The sequence below is a fragment of the Nerophis lumbriciformis genome, linkage group LG08 (assembly GCF_033978685.3).
Source record: "Nerophis lumbriciformis linkage group LG08, RoL_Nlum_v2.1, whole genome shotgun sequence".
NCBI classification, from domain to species: Eukaryota; Metazoa; Chordata; class Actinopteri; order Syngnathiformes; family Syngnathidae; genus Nerophis; species Nerophis lumbriciformis.
The window spans coordinates 47,101,107-47,128,792 of record NC_084555.2 but is presented as its reverse complement, the minus strand read 5'-3'; the positions used below and the strand labels follow the sequence as shown (position 1 = coordinate 47,128,792).

Here is a 27,686-nt window from a genome sequence, read left to right as displayed (position 1 = left end):
GTCAATGGCGCTAAAACTCTCATAATACACGACTCTGGAAGACTTTACAGCACATCACAGTTTACTTTGCGTATTGTTTTTTTTGTACAAAGAGTAGAAAGGAGATTTTTGCGTGTCAGAAGAGACAGACGAGATCACATTGGTCAGAGAGATGGCCGTTCACAGAGTTACTTTCCCAGCGCTGAAACTGACTTCAACAAAATGAATGGTAAAAAGCACACGGAAGAGTTATGGAAAGAAACCCAAGTAAGACACGGGTAAAGCGTTGAAAGGATCAAAATAATAATTTCAGCAATCAAGTAACGTCTAGTTTAGTCAGGAGTCGAGCACACACACACACACACACACACACGCACGCACACACACTTTTAAACAGCTCAACAAAAACACAAAATAAGACTTTTCATTAGAACTAGTTTTGTACACATCACAGCCTGAAGAGTTGTCCATCATCTTCATCATGGTCACCTACAACATGCTACACCTCTCAGAAAAAACAAGCGACCACGACCCCTTCCATGGTTTACTCCCATCCTCCTAGAACATTTCTACATCTTTTCTATTTTTTTTGTTTGTTTGTTTTTTTACATCGTTTTTTTTTTTTCCAAGTCCCACGTCTTTACAGGATGGCGCAGAAGAACTTCTTCTCCCTGAACGGGTTCTCTGAGGCCGGCACCGGCGAGAGCAGCGGGTCCTCTTTGGCGTGAGCTTCGCAGTAGGACATCAAGTCTGCGGCCGCTTTTGACACCTGCCAACACACACGGTTTGTAGAGTCACGTACAGTACAACAACCGTCACATTGTCTGCTACAAGCAGTCTGCTGGTCACAGTCAGGACACTAATCTTATCCACAGATGTGGGTAGAGTAGCCAGAAATTGTACTCAAGTTATCTGAGTTTGTAGGTGCCGAACAGTGTTGGGTTAGTTACTGAAAACCAGTAACTAGTTACAGTTACTAGTTACTTTATTTCAAAAGTAACTCAGTTACTAACTCAGTTACTTAAACCAAAAAGTAATGCGTTACTGTGAAAAGTAACTATTTAGTTACTTATATATATTTTTAAATTTTGTTAATGCCCTTTTAGCCTTCATTTTAGTACTGTTATTGCACTGGAGAATAATACAATCTGTTGATCAACTTGACATGCATTTGCATCACTGAACTCTGCTAAGCAATGTGCTCTACATACAACACACAAAGACAAAGATATGTTTTAAAGGGCCAATTTGTTTCAGACCAGAACAAATTGACAAAACTATTTTAAATAGCTGCAACTTAACATACATAAGTAACAAACAGCATAATAACAACATAGCTGTAAAACAAGAAAGGCACAAACTACATACATAAAGCCTAACCAGGCGTTTTTTTATCTCAAGGAATTCTGAAATAAAATCATGTCTGAAGCCCAGAACACTCCACACATTTCCCCACTTAGTTTAGAGAAAAGGAAATATTAGCCTGGCCCACTAGTATCCCTCTTTAGGTTTGTGAACTTTATAGTCTAAACATTTAGAGTGATGTGATAATCAAACACTCTAAAAGTCTAAAATGAAAGAGTATATAAGAGAATTGACAGAGTGTGTGTACCTTCAGTGTGCAGTGCCTCATTAAAATCCAGCCGCTGTTGGACGTGGAGGTGAAGTGTGCGTCTCTTTACTAGCTTCGTCGAAGCATGTTGTTTTTGTCGCTGTTTCAGCATATTTGAAACTTACATTCAACTAAAATGTTCTTTTCTTTGTGGTCGATAAAAGAAACGTACTGAAAATATCTCCATTTTAAGAAACTCGGCTTCGGGGTTCGCCATGACGTCTTGATAGTAGACACAGACACGCCCCCTCCCACACACACACACACACACACACACACACACACACACACACACACACACACACACGTACACACAGATAGCGCGCGGCGCGCCTCTTTTTTGTCGCCTCTTCAGCAGCGCTGCAACACTCAGATCTTCTCAGTTTCTAGCCGATACTACATAAAAAATAACGCAAAATAACGCAGTAACGCATCATGTAGTAACGGTAACTGAGTTACTGAATATAAAAAATAACGCGTTAGATTACTAGTTACCGCCGATAGTAACGGCGTTACAGTAACGCGTTACTTTGTAACGCGTTAGTCCCAACACTGGTGCCGAACCCCAAGATGCAGAGAAGGCGGAAGGCATTGTGCGAGAAAACATGATTTAATTAAAAACTAAGGCAAAACAACAAACAAAAGGGTAACAACAAAAGGCGCGCACAAGGCGGAGAACAAATTTGGTTATGAACTAAAATAGCACAGAGGCTAACTTTGGACAAGAAACAAAAACACTTACTGTGACACGAAGGAACTAGGACATGAGCAGAGTGAAACAAAAGTAGACAGAGCTACAACGACAAGTAGTGATGGGTCCGGCAACACCGATGCATCGGCGCATGCGTCGAGCTCATAGAGCGAAACCCTGTGTCGGTGTGCGTACCGCTTTTGGAAAGTCACGTGACCGATCATGAGCTGTTTTGGTCACGTGACCGATACGCGAACTGTGTCGCACTGACGCCTCCTCTGTGCCCTGTGAGCGGGTCTTTTCTACAGCCGGAGAAATAATAACTAAGAAGAGAAATCGTCTAAAATGTAATACATCGGAAAAACTTTTTTTTTTTTTTTTTTTTTAATAAAAATGTGTAAAAAAATAAAATTAAAACAATTCCCAGTCCACAATCATCCACAACACGTTCTCTTAGATTTCCATGTTATGATACATGTTCACATTATTTATTGACTGTATCTAAAAAAGATAATATATTTTTATTTAAATGAAGATATGAAATAATCCTAAATGAAATACAATGACTTGGTTTTTATTATTGTATATACTAGGGCAGGGGTCACCAACGCGGGGCCCGCGGTCACCAGGTAGCCCGTGAGGACCAGATCAGTCGCCCGCTCGCCTGTTCTAAAAATAGCTCAAAGAGCAGCACTTACCAGTGAGCTGCCTCTATTTTTTAAATTTTATTTATTTACTAGCAAGCTGGTCTCGCTTTGCTCGACATTTTTAATTCTAAAAGAGACAAAACTCAAATAGAATTTGAAAATCCAAGAAAATATTTTAAAGACTTGGTCTTCACTTGGAATAAGCGGTAGAAAATGGATGGATGGATGGATGGGTCTTCACTTGTTTAAATAAATTCATATATTTTTTACTTTGCTTCTTATTACTTTTAGAAATACAATTTTAGAGAAAAAATACAACCTTAAAAATGATTTTAGGATTTTTAAACAAATATACCTTTTTACCTTTTAAATTTCTTCCTCTTCTTTCCTGACAATTTAAATCAATGTTCAAGTAAATTTATTTATTTTTTATTGTAAAGAATAATAAATATTTTAGCTTCTGTTTTTTCGACGAAGAATATTTGTGAAATATTTCTTCAAACTTACTATGATTAAAATTCAAAAAAATTATTCTGGCAAATCTAGAAAATCTGTAGAATCAAATTTAAATCTTATTTCAAAGTATTTTGAATTTCTTTTAAAATTGTTGTTCTGGAAAATCTAGAAGAAATACTGATTTGTCTTTGTTAGAAATATAGCTTGGTCCAATTTGTTAAATATTCTAACAAAGTGCAGATTGGATTTTAACCAATTTAAAACATGTCATCAAAATTCTAAAATGTATCTTAATCAGGAAAAATTACTAATGATGTTCCATAAATTCTTTTTTTAATTTTTTCAAAAAGATTCAAATTAGCTAGTTTTTCTCTTCTTTTTGTTGGTTGAATTTTGAATTTTAAAGAGTCGAAATTGAAGATAAACTATGTTTCAAAATTTTATTTGTATTTTTTTTCGTGTTTTCTCCTCTTTTAAACCGTTCAATTAAGTGTTTTTTTCATCATTTATTCTCTACAAAAAACCTTCCGTAAAAGGGGAAAAAAATGTACGACGGAATGACAGACAGAGATACCCATTTTTTTATATATATAAATGTATTTATTTAGCTATTGTTGTTTAAATCACACTTACGTGTAACTTACAAATGACAATATATTTATTTATTTAAGTGTGTATCAAACTGGTAGCCCTTCGCATTAATCAGTACCCAAGAAGTAGTTTTTGGTTTCAAAAAGGTTGGTGACCCCTGTACTAGAGCATAAAATCAGTGTCAGTTGAGTCGGTCCATAGGTTGCCTGTAGGGATTTTTAATGTCCAGCAGATGTCAGTATTTAGTGACACAGTATCGACACAGTATCGATACAGTTTTGCAATGTGTCGAAACGCTTCATGACGCCTCATCAACCCATCACTACACAGAGGCTAACTTTGGACAAGAAACAAAAACACTTACTGTGACACGAAGGAACTAGGACATGAGCAGAGTGAAACAAAAGTAGACAGAGCTACAACGACAAGTGTTAAGACAGGTAGTAATGACAATGACAATGACAATAATCCAGCACTGACTGGAGGAGAAGGCAGGTTTAAATAGCAGCTGGCTAATTGACACCAGGTGTGGCCAGGTGCCAATCAGCCACAGCTGAGGGGAAGCAGCACTCAGGGAGACAATCAGGAAATGAAGACAAAAATAAAAGCGCTGACAGGAAACTAAGACAAACACAGAGAAAAAAACTAAAACACAGTCAAACTGTCAGGGACAAGCCTGACACAAGTAAGAGTACTGTTACTTTAGAGATGTATTACTCAAGTAAAAGTAAGGAGTAGTCACCCAAATATTTACTTGAGTAAAAGTAAAAAGTATGTTGTGAAAAAACTACTCAAGTACTGAGTAACTGATGAGTAACCTGTTCGTTTAATGATGACGGCAACAAATAATGCACAAAAACATAAAAATAGCAATGAGCAAATTCAGAGCCAGGAATATCTCTTAAGTAACTAAAACAATAATATTTATTAAATAATAATACATTGGCATAAACAAAATGAAGGCAAATTGAGCCACAATAACTTAACAGCACCATAGGCTCAGTAGGCAGAGATTACAAAGGAAAATTAAAGCTGCAAGCAGCGATGGACGGGACCGACTTTGAGGGCTCATAAAATCCAAACCGGAGCAGTAATTAAAACTCTTTCATCAACTTTTAATCAGAAAGGTTCAATCTCTCTCCTGTGCTAATTTGAAGCCGACACGACAAACACGCTCAGAGGAGATAACGTTTGAAAAAGGTTGACTGTTTTTACACAACTTTTGTTTTGAAGGGGGAATTGCAAACTTCCTGTTGATTTTTGCTGGGGGTTGTCTGTGTATGAAATATAGGTCTAAGTGAGACCTACATAGAGGTTTTTGTTTGATGTCTCTACAACATTCTTACTGGGAGTTACAGGCAGTTTTGTCTGAGTTTTCTTCCTAGGGGGCGCTAGAGCGCAACTTTGAGTTTTGGGGTTTGGTTTTTTTAATTAAGGGGGTCAAATTACAGCTCAAAGAGGCGGCGGTATAATAATAAAACGCTAGAAATACAATAGGGTCCTCCATCCCAAAGGGACTCGGTCCCTAATAACAATTCAGCCTCTACGCAAACCATAAACTGATAGGTGTGGGCTGCACCTGGGATGGTGTTTCTATGCATGCGTGTGTGTGTGTGTGTGTGTGTGTGTGTGTGTGTGTGTGTGTGTGTGTGTGTGTGTGTGTGTGTGCGTGTGTGTGTGTGTGTGTGTGTGTGTGTGTGTATCTGTCTCTCTACCTATGAGGCTGCAGTGCGTTAATAAATGTCCCCACATGATGTACATTTGACAGTGATTCATAGCAGGGAAGCCAACATCAGCCTACGGTGACAGACAAAATATCTACTAAGGTTACTTACCGCCATGTGCTTCCTCAAATTTGACGTTGAGTTCATGTAAGCTTAAGCTTGTTGTAGTTTGCCGCTGAAACTTTATGTGCAGTTAATCATGTGACCGCCTGGCTCTGTTTGATTGGTGAAACGGAGTGAAACGTCACCAGTGACGGCATTTGATTGGTGAAACGCAGGCATGCGATAGATCCTACTTGCCAACCTTGAGACCTCCGATTTCGGGGGGTGGGGTGGGCGTGGTCGGGCTGAGAGGGGGGCGTGGTTGGGGGCGTGGCTAAACGGGGAGGAGTATATTTACAGCTAGAATTCACCAAGTCAAGTATTTCATATATATATATATATATATATATATATATATATAAATAAAACAAATACTTGACGTTCAGTGAATTCTAGCTATATATATATATATATATTAATTTTATTATATATATATATATATATATATATATATATATATATATATATATATATATATAAAAAATAAATACTTGAATTTCAGTGTTCATTTATTTACACATATACACACACATAACACTCATCTACTCATTGTTGAGTTAAGGGTTGAATTGTCCATCCTTGTTCTATTCTCTGTCACTATTTTTCTAACCATGCTGAACACCCTCTCTGATTGATGTGTGGCACGCACAAAAGTGCTTTCATCAAATGCACTAGATGGCAGTATTGTCCTGTTTAAGAGTGTCACAACATTGCTGTTTACGGCAGACGAACTGCTTTACGGTATACAAAAACGTGACTGCTCTTGTTGTGTGTTGTTGCCGCGCTGGGAGGACGTTAATGAAACTGCCTAACAATAAACCCACATAAGAAACCAAGAACTCGCCCTCCATCATTCTACAGTTATAACGTGATTGGGCAGGTATGCTGGTTATATTGTGGGTTAGCGGACTCAGGTCCTCATGGACCTGAGTCCGCCTGAATTTCGGGAGAAAATTTGTCCCGGGAGGTTTTCGGGAGAGGCGCTGAATTTCGGGAGTCTCCCGGAAAATCCGGGAGGGTTGGCAAGTATGCGATAGATCCTACTTTGAAGGTCTGTCTGACAGACCAAAACAAACAAAGCGTGCATTAACAGATTGATAAAAATCAGTAGCGCGTAGCGAGCTGAATGTAGATAAATGGAGCAGAGTAAAAGTAGCGTTTCTTCTCTATAAATATACTCAAGTAAAAGTAAAAGTATGTTGCATTAAAACTACTCTTAGAAGTACAATTTATCCCAAAGGTTACTCAAGTAGATGTAACGGAGTAAATGTAGCGTGTTACTACCCACCTCTGCTTATCCATGTGTTGTCCATACAGCTGTTATGTTGGGCAAGTGCACATTTACACACAGCTCATTAGCTTTAAAGCTACACACACACACACACACACACACACACACACACATATACTGGTTATCATTTGGAATGGGGACCAAGTTTTTGATCATCACTTGTGTGTTTGTGTTGTGGAGGCATAAAAAAAAGTTGGTAAAATGTCCACTGCCCAGTTAGCTCATACACGTCTTTAAATCTCTGGATTGATGAAGTAATGTGCTTATCATTCTTACTGGGGACCCTGGGGAAAAAGAGATTTAATATGGTTCATGGGGACCAATTTAAATAATTTTTGCATAATTCACACAAATTTGTACGTGACCACTGAGGACCATTTAAAAAAACAAACCACCTTCGTTATGGGGACCAGGTAAATGGTAAATGGGTTGTACGTTTGTACTTGTATAGCGCATTTCTACCTTTTTTTTTAAGGAACTCAAAGCGCTTTGACACTATTTCCACATTCACACATTCACACACACACACACACACACATTCACACACTGATGGAGTGTGAATGTGGTGGAAGTGATTAACTATACACGGGAGAAGTGTGAGCAGAGCAGCGCGTGCAGTACCAGCTACAGCCCGATGAGGGGGCTGCTGTGCAAATGTCTCACACTCAAACTAACCAGTAAACATGTTTTATGGGCCAAAGCTTAAACATCACTCAGGCATCTTCAGAATGGATCTGACTATCATTTAAAAAGGTTTCCCTTTAGGGGACTTGTTTTTTTGTCCCCAAAACCATCAGAGGTCCCCTAAAGGTGACTGTGTAAACAGAGCGATGTCCCCATTAAGTAAGCATTGCCAGAACACACACACACACACACACACACACACACACACACAGTTTAAAAGCCGTTTAAGACCGAGTCCAGTCCACATGAATACTACTGTGGCACCTCCAAGAGCTTCTTAGAAGATTTGCTGGCTGCCAAAGCTCACCTTTATCCTGTCGATGTTGGCCTCCATCTTCAGCTGCTCCACCAGCTTCCTGGCTTGTGCGATGCTGGCTGTGTTATTGCTCGCCATTGGGCACTCTTGGTCGTGTCTGCACGGTGAGGAGGGGGACACAAACGTTGTATTATGTATTATTAGATTGTTATTATTGTTTATTTTGTCTATTTTTTGTTTTCATTTTAAATTGTTTTATTGTAGTTTTATTTTTGTAATTGCATGTATTCATTATTTTTTTATGAATGTATTAATTATTTTTTTCCCCAAACTACATTGTAGTTTGTATTTTTCTTTATTTTTTATTAAAAATTAAATTACAATAATTTGTATTTACCTTATATATTAGTATTTATACGATTTTTATAATTTCATATATTTTATTCATTTATTTATCATATTTAAAAACATTTTTTTAAATGTGTATTATCTATATATTTATTTATTTATTTATTCTATTAATTAATTTATGTATTTTTTTAATAAATATTTTCACAAACGCCTTTTATTATTTTTGGTCAAATTTTCATTTATACTTCTTAAATTTTACTTATATATTATAAATGTTTTGATTGTACTTATGTTTTTTTCCACACATACATTTTATTTATTTATTACTTTTTTATTATCCAATAATGATTTTATTCTTTGTATATTTTATTCATTTATGTTTTTAATTTATTTATTCATGGGTTTTTTCACAAATACTTTTTCGACAACAGGGTGGCATACTATCATATATTTTTAATTTTTTTATTTGTATTTTCTATATATTTTATTAATTTATTTCATTAATTAATTTATGCATTTTTTATATAGGTTTTCACTTCTTCTTTTTCTTTCGTGTAACGTCAGATGTCCGACTTGGTGTCGCGTAGCCATACCCGCATCTCTGGGCCTAAGTGGAAGAGGCTGGCTTCCGAGGGCGGTCCATATAAGGGGCGTATATTGATTATATGGTCGGTGGTCTGGTATAGCTTTTCACAAACGCCTTTTATTATTATTGGTCAAATTTGTATTTATACTTCTTAAATGTTATTTATATTTTATAAATTTTTTTATTGTACTTACCTTTTTTTTCCACGCATACATTTTATTTTTCATTTTTCTATATTTTATTATTTTTTATTTTTTTGTAATATCCAATAATGATTTTATTCTTTGTATATTTTATTCATTTATTTTTTAAATGAATTAATTTATGTCTTTTTTTCCACGAAAGCCTTTGACAACATGGCGGCGTACTATTATATTTTATTTTATTTTTTTATTATCTATATATTTTATTTATTTTATTAATTACTTTATGTATTTTTTACAAATGTTTTCGGTCTGGTATAGCTTTTCACAAACGCCTTTTATTATTTTTGGTCAAATTTTTACTTATACTTCTTAAATTGTATGTATATTTGATACATTTTTTGATTGTACTTTTCTTTTTTTTCACACATATATTTTATTTAAAATGTTTCCATATTTTATTTATTTTTAACTTTTTTATTATCTAATAATGATGTCATTCTTTGTATATTTTATTCATTTATGTTTGTTTGTTTTCCACAAAAGCCTTTTCGACAACATGGCGGCGTACTATCCTATTTTGTTGTATTTTTGTATTTTTATTATCTATATATTTTATTGATTTATTTTATCAATTAATTTATGTATTTTTTATCAATGTTTTCACAACGCCTTTTATTATTTTTGGTCAAATTTTTATTAATACTTCTTACATTTTATTTATATTTTATAATTTTTTTGTTTGTACTTATCTTTTTTTTCTACACATACATTTTATTTTTAATTTTTCCATATTTTATTTATTTTTAACTTTTTTTATTATCTAATAATGATGTTATTCTTATTTATGTTGTTCTTTTTCCACAAAAGCCTTTTCGACAACATGGCTGTGTACTATCCTATTTTTATTTATTTTATTTATTTATTTATTATCTATATATTTTATTTATTTATTTGATCAATTTATTTATGTATTTTTTATACAGGTTTTCCCAAACACCTTTTATTATTTTTGGTCAAATTTTTACTTATACTTCTTAAATTGTATGTATATTTTATTAATGTTTTGATTGTAGTTGTTTTTTTTGTCCCACACATACATTTTATTTTTCATTTTTCCATATTTTATTTATTTTTAACTTTTTTTTATTATCTAATAATGATTTTATTCTTTGTATATTTTATTCATTTATGTTTTTAATTTATTTATTTATGTTTTTGTTCTTTTTTCCACAAAAGCCTATTCGACTACCATAGTTTTTGTATTTTTGTATTATTATTATCTATATATTTTATTTATTTATTTCATTAATTAATTTATGTATTTTTTATAAATCTTTTCACAAACACCTTGTATTATTTTTGGTCAAATTTGTACTTATACTTCTTAAATTGTATGTACTGTATATTTTAGACATTTTTTGATTGTACTTGTCTTTTTTTCCACACATACATTTTATTTTTAATTTTTCCACATTTCATTTATTTATTACTTTTTTTATTATCTAATAATGATTTTATTCTTTGTATATTTTATTCATTTGTGTTTTCAATTATTTTATTTATGTAATTTTTTTTTATCACAAACAGCTTTTTGACAACATGGCGGTGTATTGTGGGACATTTGCACACACTTTATGGCTCTTTATTTATGGCCCAGGTTGCTAGGCAGCTGATGGCAGCGGGAGGTGAGTGAGGTGAGGGAGGTGAGGGAGGTGAGGGAGGTGAGTGAGGTGGTGAGCACTGGTTTATTGAAAGACCAGTTTTCAAAAGCTAACAATACGTCACGAACGCCCACATAATGGCTTTTTATCGACTGACACTCCCTGTCCTGGCGCGTCTTAGATTAGCTCGCTACTGTGAGATCCATCCTCCACACAACGCCGTCCTTCCTGCATGTGGTGCGCCTCGGTGTGAGCTTTGGACTGATCTCAGCCAGGCGCCGTGTGTGAATAATGATGAGCCACAGCGACACACCTTCTCAGGAGGTCAATAAATGTAAGGCAAATATTATCCAGCGATAATCCTCCCATAGTGGAGCTCCATCAAAACACACAAGTCAAAACCCTAAAAGGACTATTTAGCTACAAATAAGGATGTAATCAGCCAGCAATCTGTATCGGACCATTTTCATGAAAAACTACGTGATGGCCAATAATGTATTTCATTGTCGATCCCCTCTGACCAATATCGTATTTATTTTTACAAGCTGGCAAAATTAGCTAAAAAAGTTAGCATTTTAATTTTAGCATGCTAATGTTATCATAACAATTAGTATGTCTCATGTACCAAGTTATATGATATAACTTGAAAGCCACTTGAAAGTTAGCATACTTCAAAGATGGCGGCAAGAACCGAAAGCCATGATTTTTAGGTTCAAATAAATAAAATTAGCAAAAATGCTAGCAAATGTTAACATGCTAACATTAGCATGATAACATTGGAGAAGTTAGCCTACTTCTAAAATGTCTCTAAGCATGCTGACAGTTAGAATGCGACAAGTACCATGTTATATGACTAAGGCGTACGGCTGCAAAATTAGCTAAAAAAGTTAGCATGTGAGTTTTAGCATGCTAGCATGCTAATGTTATAACAATTAGTATGTCTCACGTACCAAGTTATATGATTGAGTCATATAACTTGAAAGCCGCTTGAAAGTTAGCATACTTCTAAGATGGCGCCAAGAACCGAAAGCCATGATTTTTAGGTTCAAACAAATAAAATTTGCAAAAATGCTAGCAAATGTTAGCATGCTAACCTTATCATGGTAACATCGGAGAAGTTAGCATACTTCTAAAATGTCTCTAAGCATGCTGACAGTTAGAATGCGACAAGTACCCTGTTATATGACTCTCGTATGGCTGCAAAATTAGCTAAAGAAGTTAGCATGTGAGTTTTAGCATGCTAATGTTATGACAATTAGTATGTCTCACGTACCAAGTTATATGATTGAGTCATATAACTTGAAAGCCGCTTGAAAGTTAGCATACTTCAAAGATGGCGCCAAGAACCGAAAGCCATGATTTTTAGGTTCAAACAAATAAAATTTGCAAAAATGCTAGCAATTGTTAGCATGCTAACGTTATCATGGTAACATCGGAGAAGCTAGCATACTTCTAAAATGGCTCTAAGCATGCTGACAGTTAGAATGCGACAAGTACCATGTTATATGACTAAGGCGTACGGCTGCAAAATTAGCTAAAAAAGTTAGCATGTCAGTTTTAGCATGCTAGCATGCTAATGTTATAATAATTAGTATGTCTCACGTACCAAGTTATATGATTGAGTCATATAACTTGAAAGCCGCTTGAAAGTTAGCATACTTCTAAGATGGCGCCAAGAACCGAAAGCCATGATTTTTAGGTTCAAACAAATAAAATGTGCAAAAATGCTAGCAAATGTTAGCATGCTAACGTTATCATGGTAACATCGGAGAAGTTAGCATACTTCTAAAATGTCTCTAAGCATGCTGACAGTTAGAACGCGACAAGTACCCTGTTATATGACTCTTGTACGGCTGCAAAATTAGCTAAAAAAGTTAGCATGTGAGTTTTAGCATGCTAATGTTATAACAATTAGTATGTCTCACGTACCAAGTTATATGATTGAGTCATATAACTTGAAAGCCGCTTGAAAGTTAGCATACTTCTAAGATGGCGGCAAGAACTAAAAGCCATGATTTTTAGGTTCAAACAAATACAATTTGCAAAATAGCTAGCAAATGTTAGCATGCTAACGTTATCATGGTAACATCGGAGAAGTTAGCATACTTCTAAAATGTCTCTAAGCATGCTGACAGTTAGAACGCGACAAGTACCCTGTTATATGACTCTCGTACGGCTGCAAAATTAGCTAAAAAAGTTAGCATGTGAGTTTTAGCATGCTAATGTTATAACAATTAGTATGTCTCACGTACCAAGTTATATGATTGTGTCATATAACTTGAAAGCCGCTTGAAAGTTAGCATACTTCTAAGATGGCGCCAAGAACCGAAAGCCATGATTTTTAGGTTCAAACAAATAAAATTTGCAAAAATGCTAGCAATTGTTAGCATGCTAACGTTATCATGGTAACATCGGAGAAGTTAGCATACTTCTAAAATGTCTCTAAGCATGCTGACAGTTAGAACGCGACAATTACCCTGTTATATGACTCTCGTACGGCTGCAAAATTAGCTAAAGAAGTTAGCATGTGAGTTTTAGCATGCTAGCATGCTAATGTTATAACAATTAGTATGTCTCACGTACCAAGTTATATGATTGAGTCATATAACTTGAAAGCCGCTTGAAAGTTAGCATACTTCAAAGATGGCGGCAAGAACCAAAAGCCATGATTTTTATCTTTAAACAAATACAATTTGCAAAAATTTTAGCATGCTAACCTTAGCATGGCAACATCGGAGAAGTTAGCATACTTCTAAAATGTCTCTAAGCATGCTGACAGTTAGAACGCGACAAGTACCCTGTTATATGACTCTCAGGCGTACGGCTGCAAAATTAGCTAAACAAGTTAGCATGTGAGTTTTAGCATGCTAGCATGCTAATGTTATAACAATTAGTATGTCTCACGTACCAAGTTATATGATTGAGTCATATAACTTGAAAGCCGCTTGAAAGTTATCATACTTCTAAGATGGCGCCAAAAACCGAAAGCCATGATTTTTAGGTTCAAACAAATAAAATTTGCAAAATAGCTAGCAAATGTTAGCATGCTAACGTTATCATGGTAACATCGGAGAAGTTAGCATACTTCTAAAATGGCTCTAAGCATGCTGACAGTTAGAACGCGACAATTACCCTGTTATATGACTCTCGTACGGCTGCAAAATTAGCTAAAGAAGTTAGCATGTGAGTTTTAGCATGCTAATGTTATAACAATTAGTATGTCTCACGTACCAAGTTATATGATTGAGTCATATAACTTGAAACCCGCTTGAAAGTTAGCATACTTCTAAGATGGCGCCAAGAACCGAAAGCCATGATTTTTAGGTTCAAACAAATAAAATGTGCAAAAATGCTAGCAAATGTTAGCATGCTAACGTTATCATGGTAACATCGGAGAAGTTAGCATACTTCTAAAATGTCTCTAAGCATGCTGACAGTTACAACGCGACAATTACCCTGTTATATGACTCTCGTACGGCTGCAAAATTAGCTAAAGAAGTTAGCATGTGAGTTTTAGCATGCTAATGTTATAACAATTAGTATGTCTCACGTACCAAGTTATATGATTGAGTCATATAACTTGAAAGCCGCTTGAAGGTTAGCATACTTCAAAGATGGCGGCAAGAACCGAAAGCCATGATTTTTATGTTTAAACAAATACAATTTGCAAAAATGTTAGCATGCTAACCTTAGCATGGTAACATCGGAGAAGTTAGCATACTTCTAAAATGTCTCTAAGCATGCTGACAGTTAGAATGCGACAAGTACCCTGTTATATGACTCTAAGGCGTACGGCTGCAAAATTAGCTAAAAAAAAGTTAGCGTGTTAATTTTAGCATGCTAGCATGTTACCTTGTAAGTATGCCAAGTGTTACCTACCATGAGTTGATTAACGTTGATTAAACAAGTTGAAAAACTTATTGGGGTGTTACCATTTAGTGGTCAATTGTACGGAATATGTACCGTACTGTGCAATCTACTAATACAAGTTTCAATCAATCAAAAAACCGTGATAGCATGCTGACGTTAGCAAATTATCACACTTCTTATCTATTTTCTAAAGTTTTCCTTAAGTTTAACTTTGGCATTTATCACCAGGCCAGAGGTTCAAAACACATTGATAGCAGGCATAAAAAGTGTCTGTTTAAATTTATTATTTCTTGTTTTTATTATAGGTAATAATAATAATAATAATAATAATAATACATTTTATTTGGTATAGCGCTTTCCAGGGTACTCAAAGACGCTTTGCAGGATAAAAATGATAATATAAATCTGTTCAAAGTAAGAATACATAATACAAGAAATATAAAAGCAGTACATAGTAATAATACATAACCACACTGGACATTACGAGACGTTTAAACGAGCGCGTTTGTCAGTGAATATTTCCGTGTAATGGGGAGCACAAACAAAGTGCGACTGCAAAAAATACACCGTGGGACCAAAGAAAGTTGCGAGTGCCAGAAGGTGAGAAACACTATTGAATTCAAGAAAGAACTCGTAGCAAATAATGAAGGTGGCGTCCATGTGGCGTCAATAAAATAGAAAATGATGGATAGGTTGATACTGTTAGAATAATTGTTTGTCAGTTATCACAAAAAACTTTGTGTTGAAATGAGTTCCAGGCAAAAAGACAAAAGGCTGTCTTTGAAACCAACCAAGAAGAAGGCTCGTTAAACTCCACTGGACTTCAAAGCGGAGAGATGACAGGATCTGCCCAATTTCCAGACGAACTCTTTTTGAAGTATTTTACGAACTCTTTTTGAACTATTTTATGGAACTCTCTTTGAACTATTTTATGGAACTCTTTTTGAACTATTTTACGACCTCTCCTTTTGAACTGTTCGGTAACCAAAGGCAACGCTGTTTACGACCCACTTCCCTCTGGAAGCAGCTGTGGTCAGGTGGAGGGGAGAAAGTCAAATAAAGAAGGAGGAGTGCAATCTTTTGGGAGAGCGTGCTGAGACACTGTAAGAGGTTACAGGTCGACGGCGACTCTCCTCAATATATTGAGTCTAGGGATGTCCCGATCCAGGTTTTTGCACTTCCGATCCGATACCGATATTGTTTTTGCATTTCCGATCCGATAGCGATACTGACCGATACCGATACTGACCGATACTGGCCTATCCGAGCATGTATAAAAGTTTAAAGTTATTTAGCCTACTTAGTTGTCAGAATCATGTTGAAAAGGGTTTTAGTACTCTTGATAACAACTAGCCAGCTGAATTAGGGGAGTTTGAATAATACACAATGGTTGGTAACAAGAAACTGACCTGTTTATTCAAGGATAAACACAAAATAGACAAAATTATACATGACAAACAGAAATGGCATCATTGAACTAGGGCTGGGTGATATGGCCTTTTTTTAATATTGCGATATTTTAAGGCCATATTGCGATAAACGATATATATCCCGATATTTTGCCTTAGCCTTGAATGAACACTTGATGCATATAATCACAGCAGTATGATGATTCTATGTGTTTTGATTGATTGATTGAGACTTTTATTAGTAGGTTGCACAGTGAAGTACATATTCCGTACAATTGACCACTAAATGGTAACACCCCAATAAGTTTATCAACTTGTTTAAGTCGGGGTCCACTTAAATTGATTCATGATACAGATATATACTATCAGATATATACTATCATCATAATACAGTCATCACACAAGATAATCACATTGAATTATTTACATTATTTATAATCCAGGGTGTGGAGGGGGGCGCCGGATGTAAGTGTGAAAAAGACAGCCAAAAGAGTTTGATATGAGAATAAATCTAAAGTTAAAATATAGGGTAGAAATGCACCCATTTGCAGGAAATGTAGTCTTGCTTTTCAAAATTTTCTTTCAAGGCTTGCATGTCTACATTAAAACATTCTTCTTCATACTGCATTAATATATGCTACTTTTAAACTTTCATGCAGAGATTTTTTTTAAATGTCTCAAAAAAAAATCAGTGTTGACAGCCAGATTTTTGTGGACACGTTCCATAAATATTGATGTTAAAGATTTATTTTTTTGTGAATAAATGTTTGGAATTAAGTTCATGAATCCAGATGGATCTCTATTACAATCCCCAAAGAGGGCACTTTAAGTTGATGATTACTTCTATGTGTAGAAATCTTTATTTATGATTGAATCACTTGTTTATTTTTCAACAAGTTTTTAGTTATTTTTATATCTTTTTTTCCAAATAGTTAAAGAAAGACCACAACATATGAGCAATATTTTACACTGTTATACACTTTAATAAATCAGAAACTGATGACATAGTGCTGTATTTTACTTCTTTATGTCTTTTTTTCAACCAAAAATGCTTTGTTCTGATTAGGGGGTACTTGAATTAAAAAAATATTCACAGGGGGTACATCACTAAAAAAAGGTTGAGAACCACTGCCTTAGAGGGAAGCGTTGCTCGCACGACTGCGCTAGCATCACAGCTAACGTTAGCCATGCTGCTACCTCTCTGCTGGGAGAGGACGTATACGTATGTGACGTATGACGTGACAGTATGTGACGTGTGTAAGAAGGTGCGCTTGCTGTCTGTGAGAAGGAGAGACAGGAAAGAGTGAGAAGAGCCTGTCGTGTAATGCCAGCAGCTAAAAGCAACTGCGTGAGAATTCACAGACGTAAGGATGTGTTGAAGGTGTGCTGGAAAATGCGGAACGGAAATTACGGAGCAGCAGAAAAGTGGAATGTATTATTTAAATCGGTGCGTTGGAAAACACGGACCGGAGTTTTTTTTTAAACTGGATCTGGATCGGCATTTTCCCATGCCTTGCCGATACGCATTTTTTGGCAAATATCGGCAGCCGATCCGATCCAAATATCGGATCGGATCGGCTGCCGATATTTGCCAAAAAATGCGTCCCTAATTGAGTCCAAAATTAATCCGTCTCTGTTTGATTCTTTGCCTCTTGTCTTGTTTAATAGATGTCATCAGTGTTTGAACCTGACAGATACTTTTGCTTTTATTAATTTTTGTCTTTCCTTTTGTTCGTATTGTATCTGTATGTCTTCTCATTTGCTTTGTAAATGTATATCCTAAGTATTGCAAAGCTGGGATTGGGTTGGAGTTGCTATATTTTTTTAAATCAGATTAACATTCTGTGATTTTTTGTAAATTCCACATTAAAAATACATCTTTAATAAGAATTTTTTTTTAGGCCAACACTGCACGTATAAGTCGTACATCAGCAGCCAAAAAGGGTTTTTGTAACCTGTAACCTTTTTCCGAAAAGGTCTTATTGTAACTTAGATACCAAATAAAATATTATCAGAATCGTGTTAAATCAAGAATTCTGAATCGAAGAATCTTAAACGATTTGCGAGATGACCAAAAATTCCAACCTCTACTAAATAACGTTAAAAAAAAGAGTCTATTTTTATTTTTTTCTGTGTTTTTTTTTTTTTACCTGGTCTCCTCACGCCGCCGCACTCGGACTCGTTGTCTGCAGCTCGCTCAGCGCTTCAAGCCGCGCCCGCTGTGTGGAAAGACAAAAAGACGGCAGTGAGGACAGGAAGAAGGACGACGATGTGATCGATGCTTTTTTTGAGCCGTCTGATCTAAACAACCTGCGTGCTTCAAGGAAAAACTAGACAATCTTGACACAATAAGTGTGTTTTACATTTAAGTGTGATAAAAATGGAAATGGAAGTCCTCAACCTGCATCACACTTCAACATTTCATGCATTTTAGCCTAATAATAATGGATATCACTATAATGTCACTCACTAGAAGTCTTTACTAAATTGTTTAGATGACAATTAAACTGATTGTCTTATTTGTGTTGTTTCTGTTTATTCCTTAGCATGTACTTCTTGGATGACAAACATTATGTCATATTTAACCTGATCCTCACTAAACTACCATTGCAACGTTTACTTTGGTGGAATCCTGCTAACATTGTGGACCACCACAAATACGTGCGGACTGACACGAATACATGTAGACCTCGGAAAATTCATGTGGACCGGCACAAATATGTGCGGGGCAGTGGAAAATACGTGTTGACCACCACAAACACATGTTGACCACCAAAAATACATGTGGATCGACACAAATACATGTTCACATCACAAATACATATAGACCACCACTAACACATGTTGACCACCACAAATACATGTGGATCGACACAAATACATGTGGATCAACACAAATACATGTTCACCATCACAAAAACATCCAGGCCACCACAAACACTTGTTGACCACCACAAATACATGTAGACCACCACAAACACATGTTGACCACCACAAATACATGTAGACCACCACAAACACATGTTGACCACCACAAATACATGTGGATCGACACAAATACTTGTTCACCATCACAAATACATCTAGGCCACCACAAACACATGTTGACCACCACAAATACATGTGGACCACCACAAATGGATGTGGATCGACACAAATATATGTGGACCACCACAAATGGATGTGGATCGACACAAATACATGTTCGCCATCACAAATACATGTAGACCACCACAAACACATGTTGACCACCACAAATACATGTAGACCACCACAAACACATGTTGACCACCACAAATACATGTAGACCACCACAAACACATGTTGACCACCACAAACACATGTGGATCGACACAAATACATGTTCACCGTCACAAATACATCTAGGCCACCACAAACACATGTTGACCACCACAAATACATGTGGACCACCACAAATGGATGTGGATCGACACAAATACATGTGGACCACCACAAATGGATGTGGATCGACACAAATACATGTTCGCCATCACAAATACATGTAGACCACCACAAACACATGTTGACCACCACAAATACATGTAGACCACCACAAACACATGTAGACCACCACAACACATGTAGACCACCACAAACACAAGTAGACCACCACAAACACATGCTGACGATCACAAATACAAGTAGACCACCCCAAACACATGTTGACCACCACAAACACATCTTGACCACCACAAACACATCTTGACCGCCACAAACACATCTTGACCACCACAAATACATGTTGATCATCACAAATACATGTAGACCACCACAACACATGTAGACCACCACAACACATGTAGACCACCACAAACACATGTAGACCACCACAAACACAAGTAGACCACCACAAACACATGTTGACCACCACAAACACATGTTGACCACCACCAACACATGTTGACCATCACAAACACATGTAGACCACCACAAACACAAGTAGACCACCACAAACACATGTTGACCACCACAAACACATGTTGACCACCACAAACACATGTTGACCACCACCAACACATGTTAACCACCACAAACACACGTTGACCACCACATATACATGCAGACCACCACAAACACATGTTGACCACCACATATACATGCAGACCACCACAAACACATGTTGACCACCACAAACACATGTTGACCACTACAAATACATGTGGACTACCACAAACACATGTTGACCACCACAAATACATGTGGACTACCACAAACACATGTTGACCACCACAAATACATGTGGACCACCACAAATACCTGTAGAGCACCACAAACACATCTTGATCACCACAAAACACATGTTCACCATCACAAACACATGTAGACCACGACAAATACAAGTCGACCACCACAAACACATGTTGACCACCACAAACACATGTTGACCCCCACAAACACACGTTGACCACCACATATACATGTAGACCACCACAAACACATGTTGACCACCACAAATACATGTAGACCGCCACAAACTCATGTTGACCACCACAAATACATGTGGACTACCACAAATACAATATTAATATAAATATGAAACATTAAATGCTTTGTTATTTCATGTGATTTTTTGTGTACTTGCCTCGATAGTTTTTTACATTGTTGAAATCCAATTTTTCTGAGCCCAAAAGGTGGGGTCAGGGGGTGTAGGTGGTCTAATTGTTCATATGTCTCTGATGGGAACATCCATCAGTCTGAGAAGTAAAAGTTGGCACTTAAACAAGCTGACGTGAGGCAGCGCACATTTTCGCGTCAACGTCAGTTTGGGTGAATCCCAACTTTGCGGTGAAAAAGGTTGTAAGGCAGGTTTGTGTGCGTACACAGGCTTGTTTCTGCTATGCCACAAATAGATGTGCGTCACCACAAATACATGTGGACTACCACAAATACTTGTGGTATGCCACAAGTGCATGTGAACTGCCATTTTGACCACAATAAATACCTGTAGAGTAGCATAAATACATGTGGTTTGCCACACGTGCATGTAGACTACCACAAATATATTTCGACCACTACAAACACATGCTGACCACCACAAACACATGTTGACCACCACAAACACATGTTGACCACCGCAAATACATGTAGACCACCACAAACACATGTTGACCACCGCAAATACATGTAGACCACCCCAAACACATGTTGACCACTGCAAATACGTGTAGACCACCGCAAACACATGTAGACCACCACACAAACATGTAGACAACCGCAAATACATGTAGACCACCACAAAAACATGTTGACCACCACAAATACATGTAGACTAACCACTAGGCCACTGAGTAGGTACCAGTTAGGTATAAAACCTAACTGGCTACAAAGTAAACAAAAACAGAATGCTGGACGACAGCAAAGACTTACTGTGGAGCAAAGACAATGTACATCCGAACATGACATGACAATCAACAATGTCTCCACAAAGAAGGATAAAAACAACTGAAATATTCTTGATTGCTAAAACAAAGTAGATGCGGGAAATATCGCTCAAAGGAAGACATGAAACTGCTACAGGAAAATACCAAAGAAAGAGAAAAAGCCACCAAAATAGGAGCGCAACACAAGAACTAAAACACTACACACAGGAAAACCGCAAAAAACTCCAAATAAGTCAGGGCGTGATGCGACAGGTAGTGACAGTACACCTACTTTGAGACAAGACCTATAGTGATGCATGCTTGGTTATGCTTTAAAGTCATATCCAACGACTTTTTACTGTCAAGTGAGTTTAGTTTTTTAATAATTTCTGCTGGTGTCGTGCCTCCGGATTTTTTCAACGCAAAAAATGTGCCTTGGCTCAAAAAAGGTTGGAAAACACTGGTATATGCTATATATAACGAGTATCCACGCTCCTCTAGATTGTCAATAAAGCAAATAGCAACACATCCAGGGACTTTTTCTGCTCTTATTGGAGACTTTTTCGAGAGTGTGACAAGAGAGCACTTATTGCTCTTCTCAACAAGAATGTATATATTATTCTCTGAGGGCAGCCATAACTGCCATGTGGCCCTCAATGAAAATGGCATTTGACACCCCTGTTCTGCAACATACGTCAGGTTCAAACACTGATGACATCTATTAAACAGACAAGAAGCAAGGAATTTAACAGAGACATAATTCAATTTAGATCATTGAGGAGAAACGTCTGGGCTATACTCTTTGCACAGTCTTCCACCACGCTCTGACGACAGGATTGCGCGCCGCCTCTTTTATTTGGACTTTCCCTGATTACATGGCAACAGCTGTTTTTAGGGGGAGAGGGGGTCGTAAACAGCCGTCGCCCTTGGTCACAAAACAGTTCAAAGAAAAGATGCCTGGAGCTTGCGTCAGGTCCTGCTTCCTCTCCGCTTTGTAGATCTCGGGTCAAGACCAGATCTTCTTGTGGATTGCAATAGATCAAAGAAACCGACACCTTCATGTCGCTTCCCATCCTACACAGTGGAGTTTTACAAGCCTTTTGCTTGGTAAGATCAAAGACAGCTTTTGACTGCTCGCCGGGAACTCATGGCCACACAAAGTTTTGTGATAACTTAGATATATATATATATATATATATATATATAACATATACGCTATAAAATACTGTACACGGCCTGTTTTTTTTCTCCCTTTTTGCTAATGGATGCTTTTGTGTAGCGCTGCTTCAGTGTTCAATGCGCCGCCAGGATTTACGAGGGCTGGAATTCCCTTCCTCTGCAGATCTGCTCATGCAGAGTAATCGGTCCATTTGGCAGAAGCGGCGGCGGCGGCGGACCAGCCGAGCTGCAGAGTCACAGACTTTATGAACAATGGCTCTGTTGAGGCAGAGGGAAGAGGAGGAAGAGGTGACTCGGTCAGCGCGAGCAGACGATCCACTTAAAGGAACAGTACGTGCGTCACGTGGCCCTCACGTGGACCAAAAGCAGAACCCAAAGTGAGCAGAAGCATGAAAAAGGCAGAGCAGATATGTTTAGAAATACAAACCCCGTTTCCATATGAGTTGGGAAATTGTGTTAGATGTAAATATAAACGGAATACAATGATTTGCAAATCATTTTCAACCCATATTCAGTTGAATATGCTACAAAGACAACATATTTGATGTTCAAACTGACAAAGATTTTTTTTTTTGCAAATAATCATTAACTTTAGAATTTGATGCCAGCAACACGTGACAAAGAAGTTGGGAAAGGTGGCAATAAATACTGATAAAGTTGAAGAATGCTCATCAAACACTTATTTGGAACATCCCACAGGTGAACAGGCAAATTGGGAACCATGATTGGGTATAAAAGTAGATTCCATGAAATGCTCAGTCATTCACAAACAAGGATGGGGCGAGGGTCACCACTTTGTCAACAAATGCGTGAGCAAATTGTTGAACAGTTTAAGAACAACCTTTCTCAACCAGCTATTGCAAGGAATTTAGGGATTTCGCCATCTACGCTCCGTAATATCATCAAAGGGTTCAGAGAATCTGGAGAAATCACTGCACGTACGCAGCTAAGCCCGTGACCTTCGATCCCTCAGGCTGTACTGCATCAACAAGCGACATCAGTGTGTAAAGGATATCACCACATGGGCTCAGGAACACTTCAGAAACCCACTGTCAGTAACTACAGTTGGTCGCTACATCTGTAAGTGCAAGTTAAAACTTTCCTACGCAAGGGGAAAACCGTTTATCAACAACACCCAGAAACGCCGTCGACTTCGCTGGGCCTGAGCTCATGTAAGATGGACTGATACAAAGTGGAAAAGTGTTCTGTGGTCTGACGAGTCCACATTTCAAATTGTTTTTGGAAACTGTGGACGTCGTGTCCTCCGGACCAAAGAGGAAAAGAACCATCCGGATTGTTCTCGGCGCAAAGTTGAAAAGCCAGCATCTGTGATGGTATGGGGGTGTATTAGTGCCCAAGACATGGGTAACTTACACATCTGTGAAGGCGCCATTAATGCTGAAAGGTACATACAGGTTTTGGAGCAACATATGTTGTCATCCAAGCAACGTTACCATGGACGCCCCTGCTTATTTCAGCAAGACAATGCCAAGCCACGTGTTACATCAACGTGGCTTCATAGTAAAAGAGTGCGGGTACTAGACTAGCCTGCCTGCAGTCCACACCTACATCTAACACAATTTCCCAACTCATATGGAAACGTGGTTTGTACATATGAAACTTTTTCTGCGGTTTCTTTTTGTTTTGAAGCCACCAGTTGGTGTACATGTTAGCATACATGTCGGCATACATGTTGCCGTATATGTTAGCGAATATGTTTGCGTAAATGTTGGCGTAAATGTTGCTGTACATTTTGGCATATATGTTGGCGTATATGTTGGCATACGTGTTAGCGTTTATGTTAGCGTACATGTTGGTGTAAATGTTAGCGTGTTGGCATAACAGTATGTTAGTGTCTATGTTTTCATAAATGTTGGTGTACATGTTAGCGTACATGTCGACGAATTGTTGGCGTATATGTTAGCGTACATGTTGCCGTATATGTTTGCGTACATTTTGGTATATATGTTGGTGTATATGTTGGCATACATATTAACTTACATGTTAGCGTGTCGGCGTATATGTTAGGGCAGTGGTCCCCAACCACCGGGCCGCGGCCCGGTAAGGGTCCGTGGACCGATTGGTACCGGGCCGCAAAAGAAAAAAAAGAAAAAATTAAATAAAAAAGTTTATTTATTTATTTTTAAAAATAATTAAATCAACATAAAAACACAATATATACATCATATATCAATATAGATCAATACAGTCTGTAGAGATACACTCCGTAAGCACACATGATTGTATTTCTTTATGACAAAAAAACAAAAAAACAAAAAAAACAAAAAAAAACCTTACACCCTAAGGTTTTTTGTTTTTGTTTTTGTTTTTTTGTTTTTTGTAGTAAATTTTCAAGCGTTGACCGGTCCGCAGTTACAAAAAGGTTGGGGACCACTGTGTTAGGGGACATGTTGGCAAATATATCGCCGTATATTTTGGCCTATATTATGTTGGTGTACATGTTAGTGTGTTGGCGTATATGTTGGCGTATATGTTGGTGTATATGTTGGTGTATATGTTAGCGTATATGTTGGCGTATATGTTGGCGTATATGTTGGTGTATATGTTGGTGTATATTTTAGCGTATATGTTGGTGTATATGTTGGCGTATATGTTGGCGTATATGTTGGCGTATATGTTGGCGTACATGTTGGCGTACATGTTAGTGTATATGTTGGTGTATATTTTAGCATATATGTTGGTGTAAATTTTAGCATATATGTTAGCGTATATGTTAGCGTATATGTTAGCGTATATGTTAGTGTATATATTGGCGTATATGTTAGCGTATATGTTGGTGTATATGTTCGCGTATATGTTGGTGTATATGTTAGCGTATATGTTAGCATGTATGTTGGCGTATATGTTAGCGTACATGTTGGCGTATATGTTAGCATATATGTTAGCGTATATGTTAGCGTATGTGTTAGTGTATATGTTAGCGTATATGTTAGTGTATATTTTAGCGTATATTTTTAGCATATATCTTGGGTGTATATGTTAGCGTATATGTTGGTGTATATGTTAGCATATATGTTAGCGTATATGTTAGCGTATATTTTAGCATATATCTTGGGTGTATATGTTAGCGTATATGTTGGTGTATATGTTAGCGTATATGTTGGTGTATATGTTGGCGTACATGTTGGCGTACATGTTGGCGTGTATGTTGGCGTGTATGTTGGCGTGTATGTTGGCGTGTATGTTAGCGTGTATGTTAGCGTGTATGTTAGCGTATACGTTAGCGTATACGTTAGCGTATACGTTAGCGTATACGTTAGCGTATACGTTAGCGTATACGTTAGCGTATATCTTGGGTGTATATGTTAGCGTATATGTTGGTGTATATGTTAGCATATATGTTAGCGTATATGTTAGCGTATTTCTTGGGTGTATATGTTAGCGTATATGTTGGTGTATATGTTGGTGTATATGTTGGTGTATATGTTGGCGTATATGTTGGCGTATATGTTGGGTGTATATGTTAGCGTATATGTTGGTGTATATGTTAGCATATATGTTAGCGTATATGTTAGCGTATTTCTTGGGTGTATATGTTAGCGTATATGTTGGTGTATATGTTGGTGTATATGTTGGTGTATATGTTGGCGTATATGTTGGCGTATATGTTGGCGTATATGTTGGCGTATATGTTGGCGTACATGTTGGCGTACATGTTGGTGTACATGTTGGTGTACATGTTGGTGTATATGTTAGCATATATGTTCGCATATATGTTAGCGTGTATGTTAGCGTGTATGTTGGCGTACATGTTAGCATATATGTTAGCGTACATGTTAGTGTATATGTTGGCGTATATGTTAGCGTACATGTTGGCGTACATGTTGGCGTTTATGTTGGCGTGTATGTTGGCGTATATGTTGGCGTATATGTTGGCGTATATGTTAGCGTACATGTTGGCGTACATGTTGGCGTTTATGTTGGCGTGTATGTTGGCGTATATGCTGGCGTATATGTTGGCGTATATGTTAGCGTATATGTTGGCGTATGCGTCTGAACTGCTGTAGCAAGCACGCATGCATCAGACTGACTTCTTCAGCTTTAAATGTGACAGAACACGACAGTTGAGTCCCAGAGTGCACGGATGATTCTGATGTGCATATTCCTTATTCCTTGGGCGATTACAGCGCAAACATGAATTATGGTCGCCAACACTGGAGACAAACGCTGGAGGTCACATGAGCGCCAACTTGTGAGTGTTTGTGCTCACAGGCATCCGGCTCCCATCGCATATTCATGTTCTCACAAGGGAGTGGCCCTGGAAAATATGCTGATGCAACACAATAGACATACATACAAGATATCAATACAAAGATGAATACATGATTATGTATCTGAATATGTGTATGAATATATTTCTACATCAAATTAAATGTAATTATTTTCGAAATTATTTATTTACGGATATTTTATTTTACATATCTTTACTACTATTTAGATAATTATCTATTGTTTCCACATTAAATGTAAATACTGTATAGCATGTTGTCAATTAATTTAAAAGATTTATGATGTTATTCTGGCAAATTAATCTTTGTGTGTATTTTATCTAAATTTTTTGTTTTCATATGAATTCCTCTTTTGTTTAAATATTGTTTGTATTTCTTTTACTGTTATATTATACTGGTCACTGTTTTTAATTAACTGTATTTATTATTTTAAAAATTGCATGTATTTTTCATGAATTGTATCTATTTTTTTAAATGTATTTATCTTTAAACATTTTTTCATTCATTCAAATTATTGTATTTATTTTTCAAATGAACTGCATTTATTTTAAAATGAACTGTATCTGTTTTTCAAATAAACTGTATTTATTCATCCAAATTAAATATATTTTTAAATAAATTTTAATTAAAAAAAATAATTAAAATGATTCTTTTTTCTAATATGTTATACGTTGAATTGTATTCATATCTTTTAATAAATTCTATATCCATCCATCCATCCATCTTCTTCCGCTTATCCGAGGTTGGGTCGCGGGGGCAGCAGCCTAAGCAGGGAAGCCCAGACTTCCCTCTCCCCAGCCACTTCGTCCAGCTCCTCCCG

At 36.9% G+C, this 27,686-nt stretch overlaps 1 protein-coding gene across 2 annotated transcripts in view; it reads right to left on the bottom strand.

The window, feature by feature from the left end:
- Nucleotides 1-43: 43 nt before the first annotated feature.
- Nucleotides 44-27,686, bottom strand: part of LOC133611909 (guanine nucleotide-binding protein G(I)/G(S)/G(O) subunit gamma-2) — an 85,630-nt gene continuing 57,987 nt past the window's right edge. For both annotated transcript variants that reach the window (XM_061969083.1, XM_061969084.1), the window contains 3 exons: nucleotides 18,207-18,275; nucleotides 8,085-8,190; nucleotides 44-748 (listed from right to left, as the gene is read on the bottom strand). In XM_061969083.1, the coding sequence (XP_061825067.1) occupies nucleotides 620-748; nucleotides 8,085-8,171 (216 nt within the window). In that variant the 5' untranslated portion in view covers nucleotides 8,172-8,190; nucleotides 18,207-18,275 and the 3' untranslated portion in view covers nucleotides 44-619. The remainder of the gene's footprint in view (nucleotides 749-8,084; nucleotides 8,191-18,206; nucleotides 18,276-27,686) is intronic.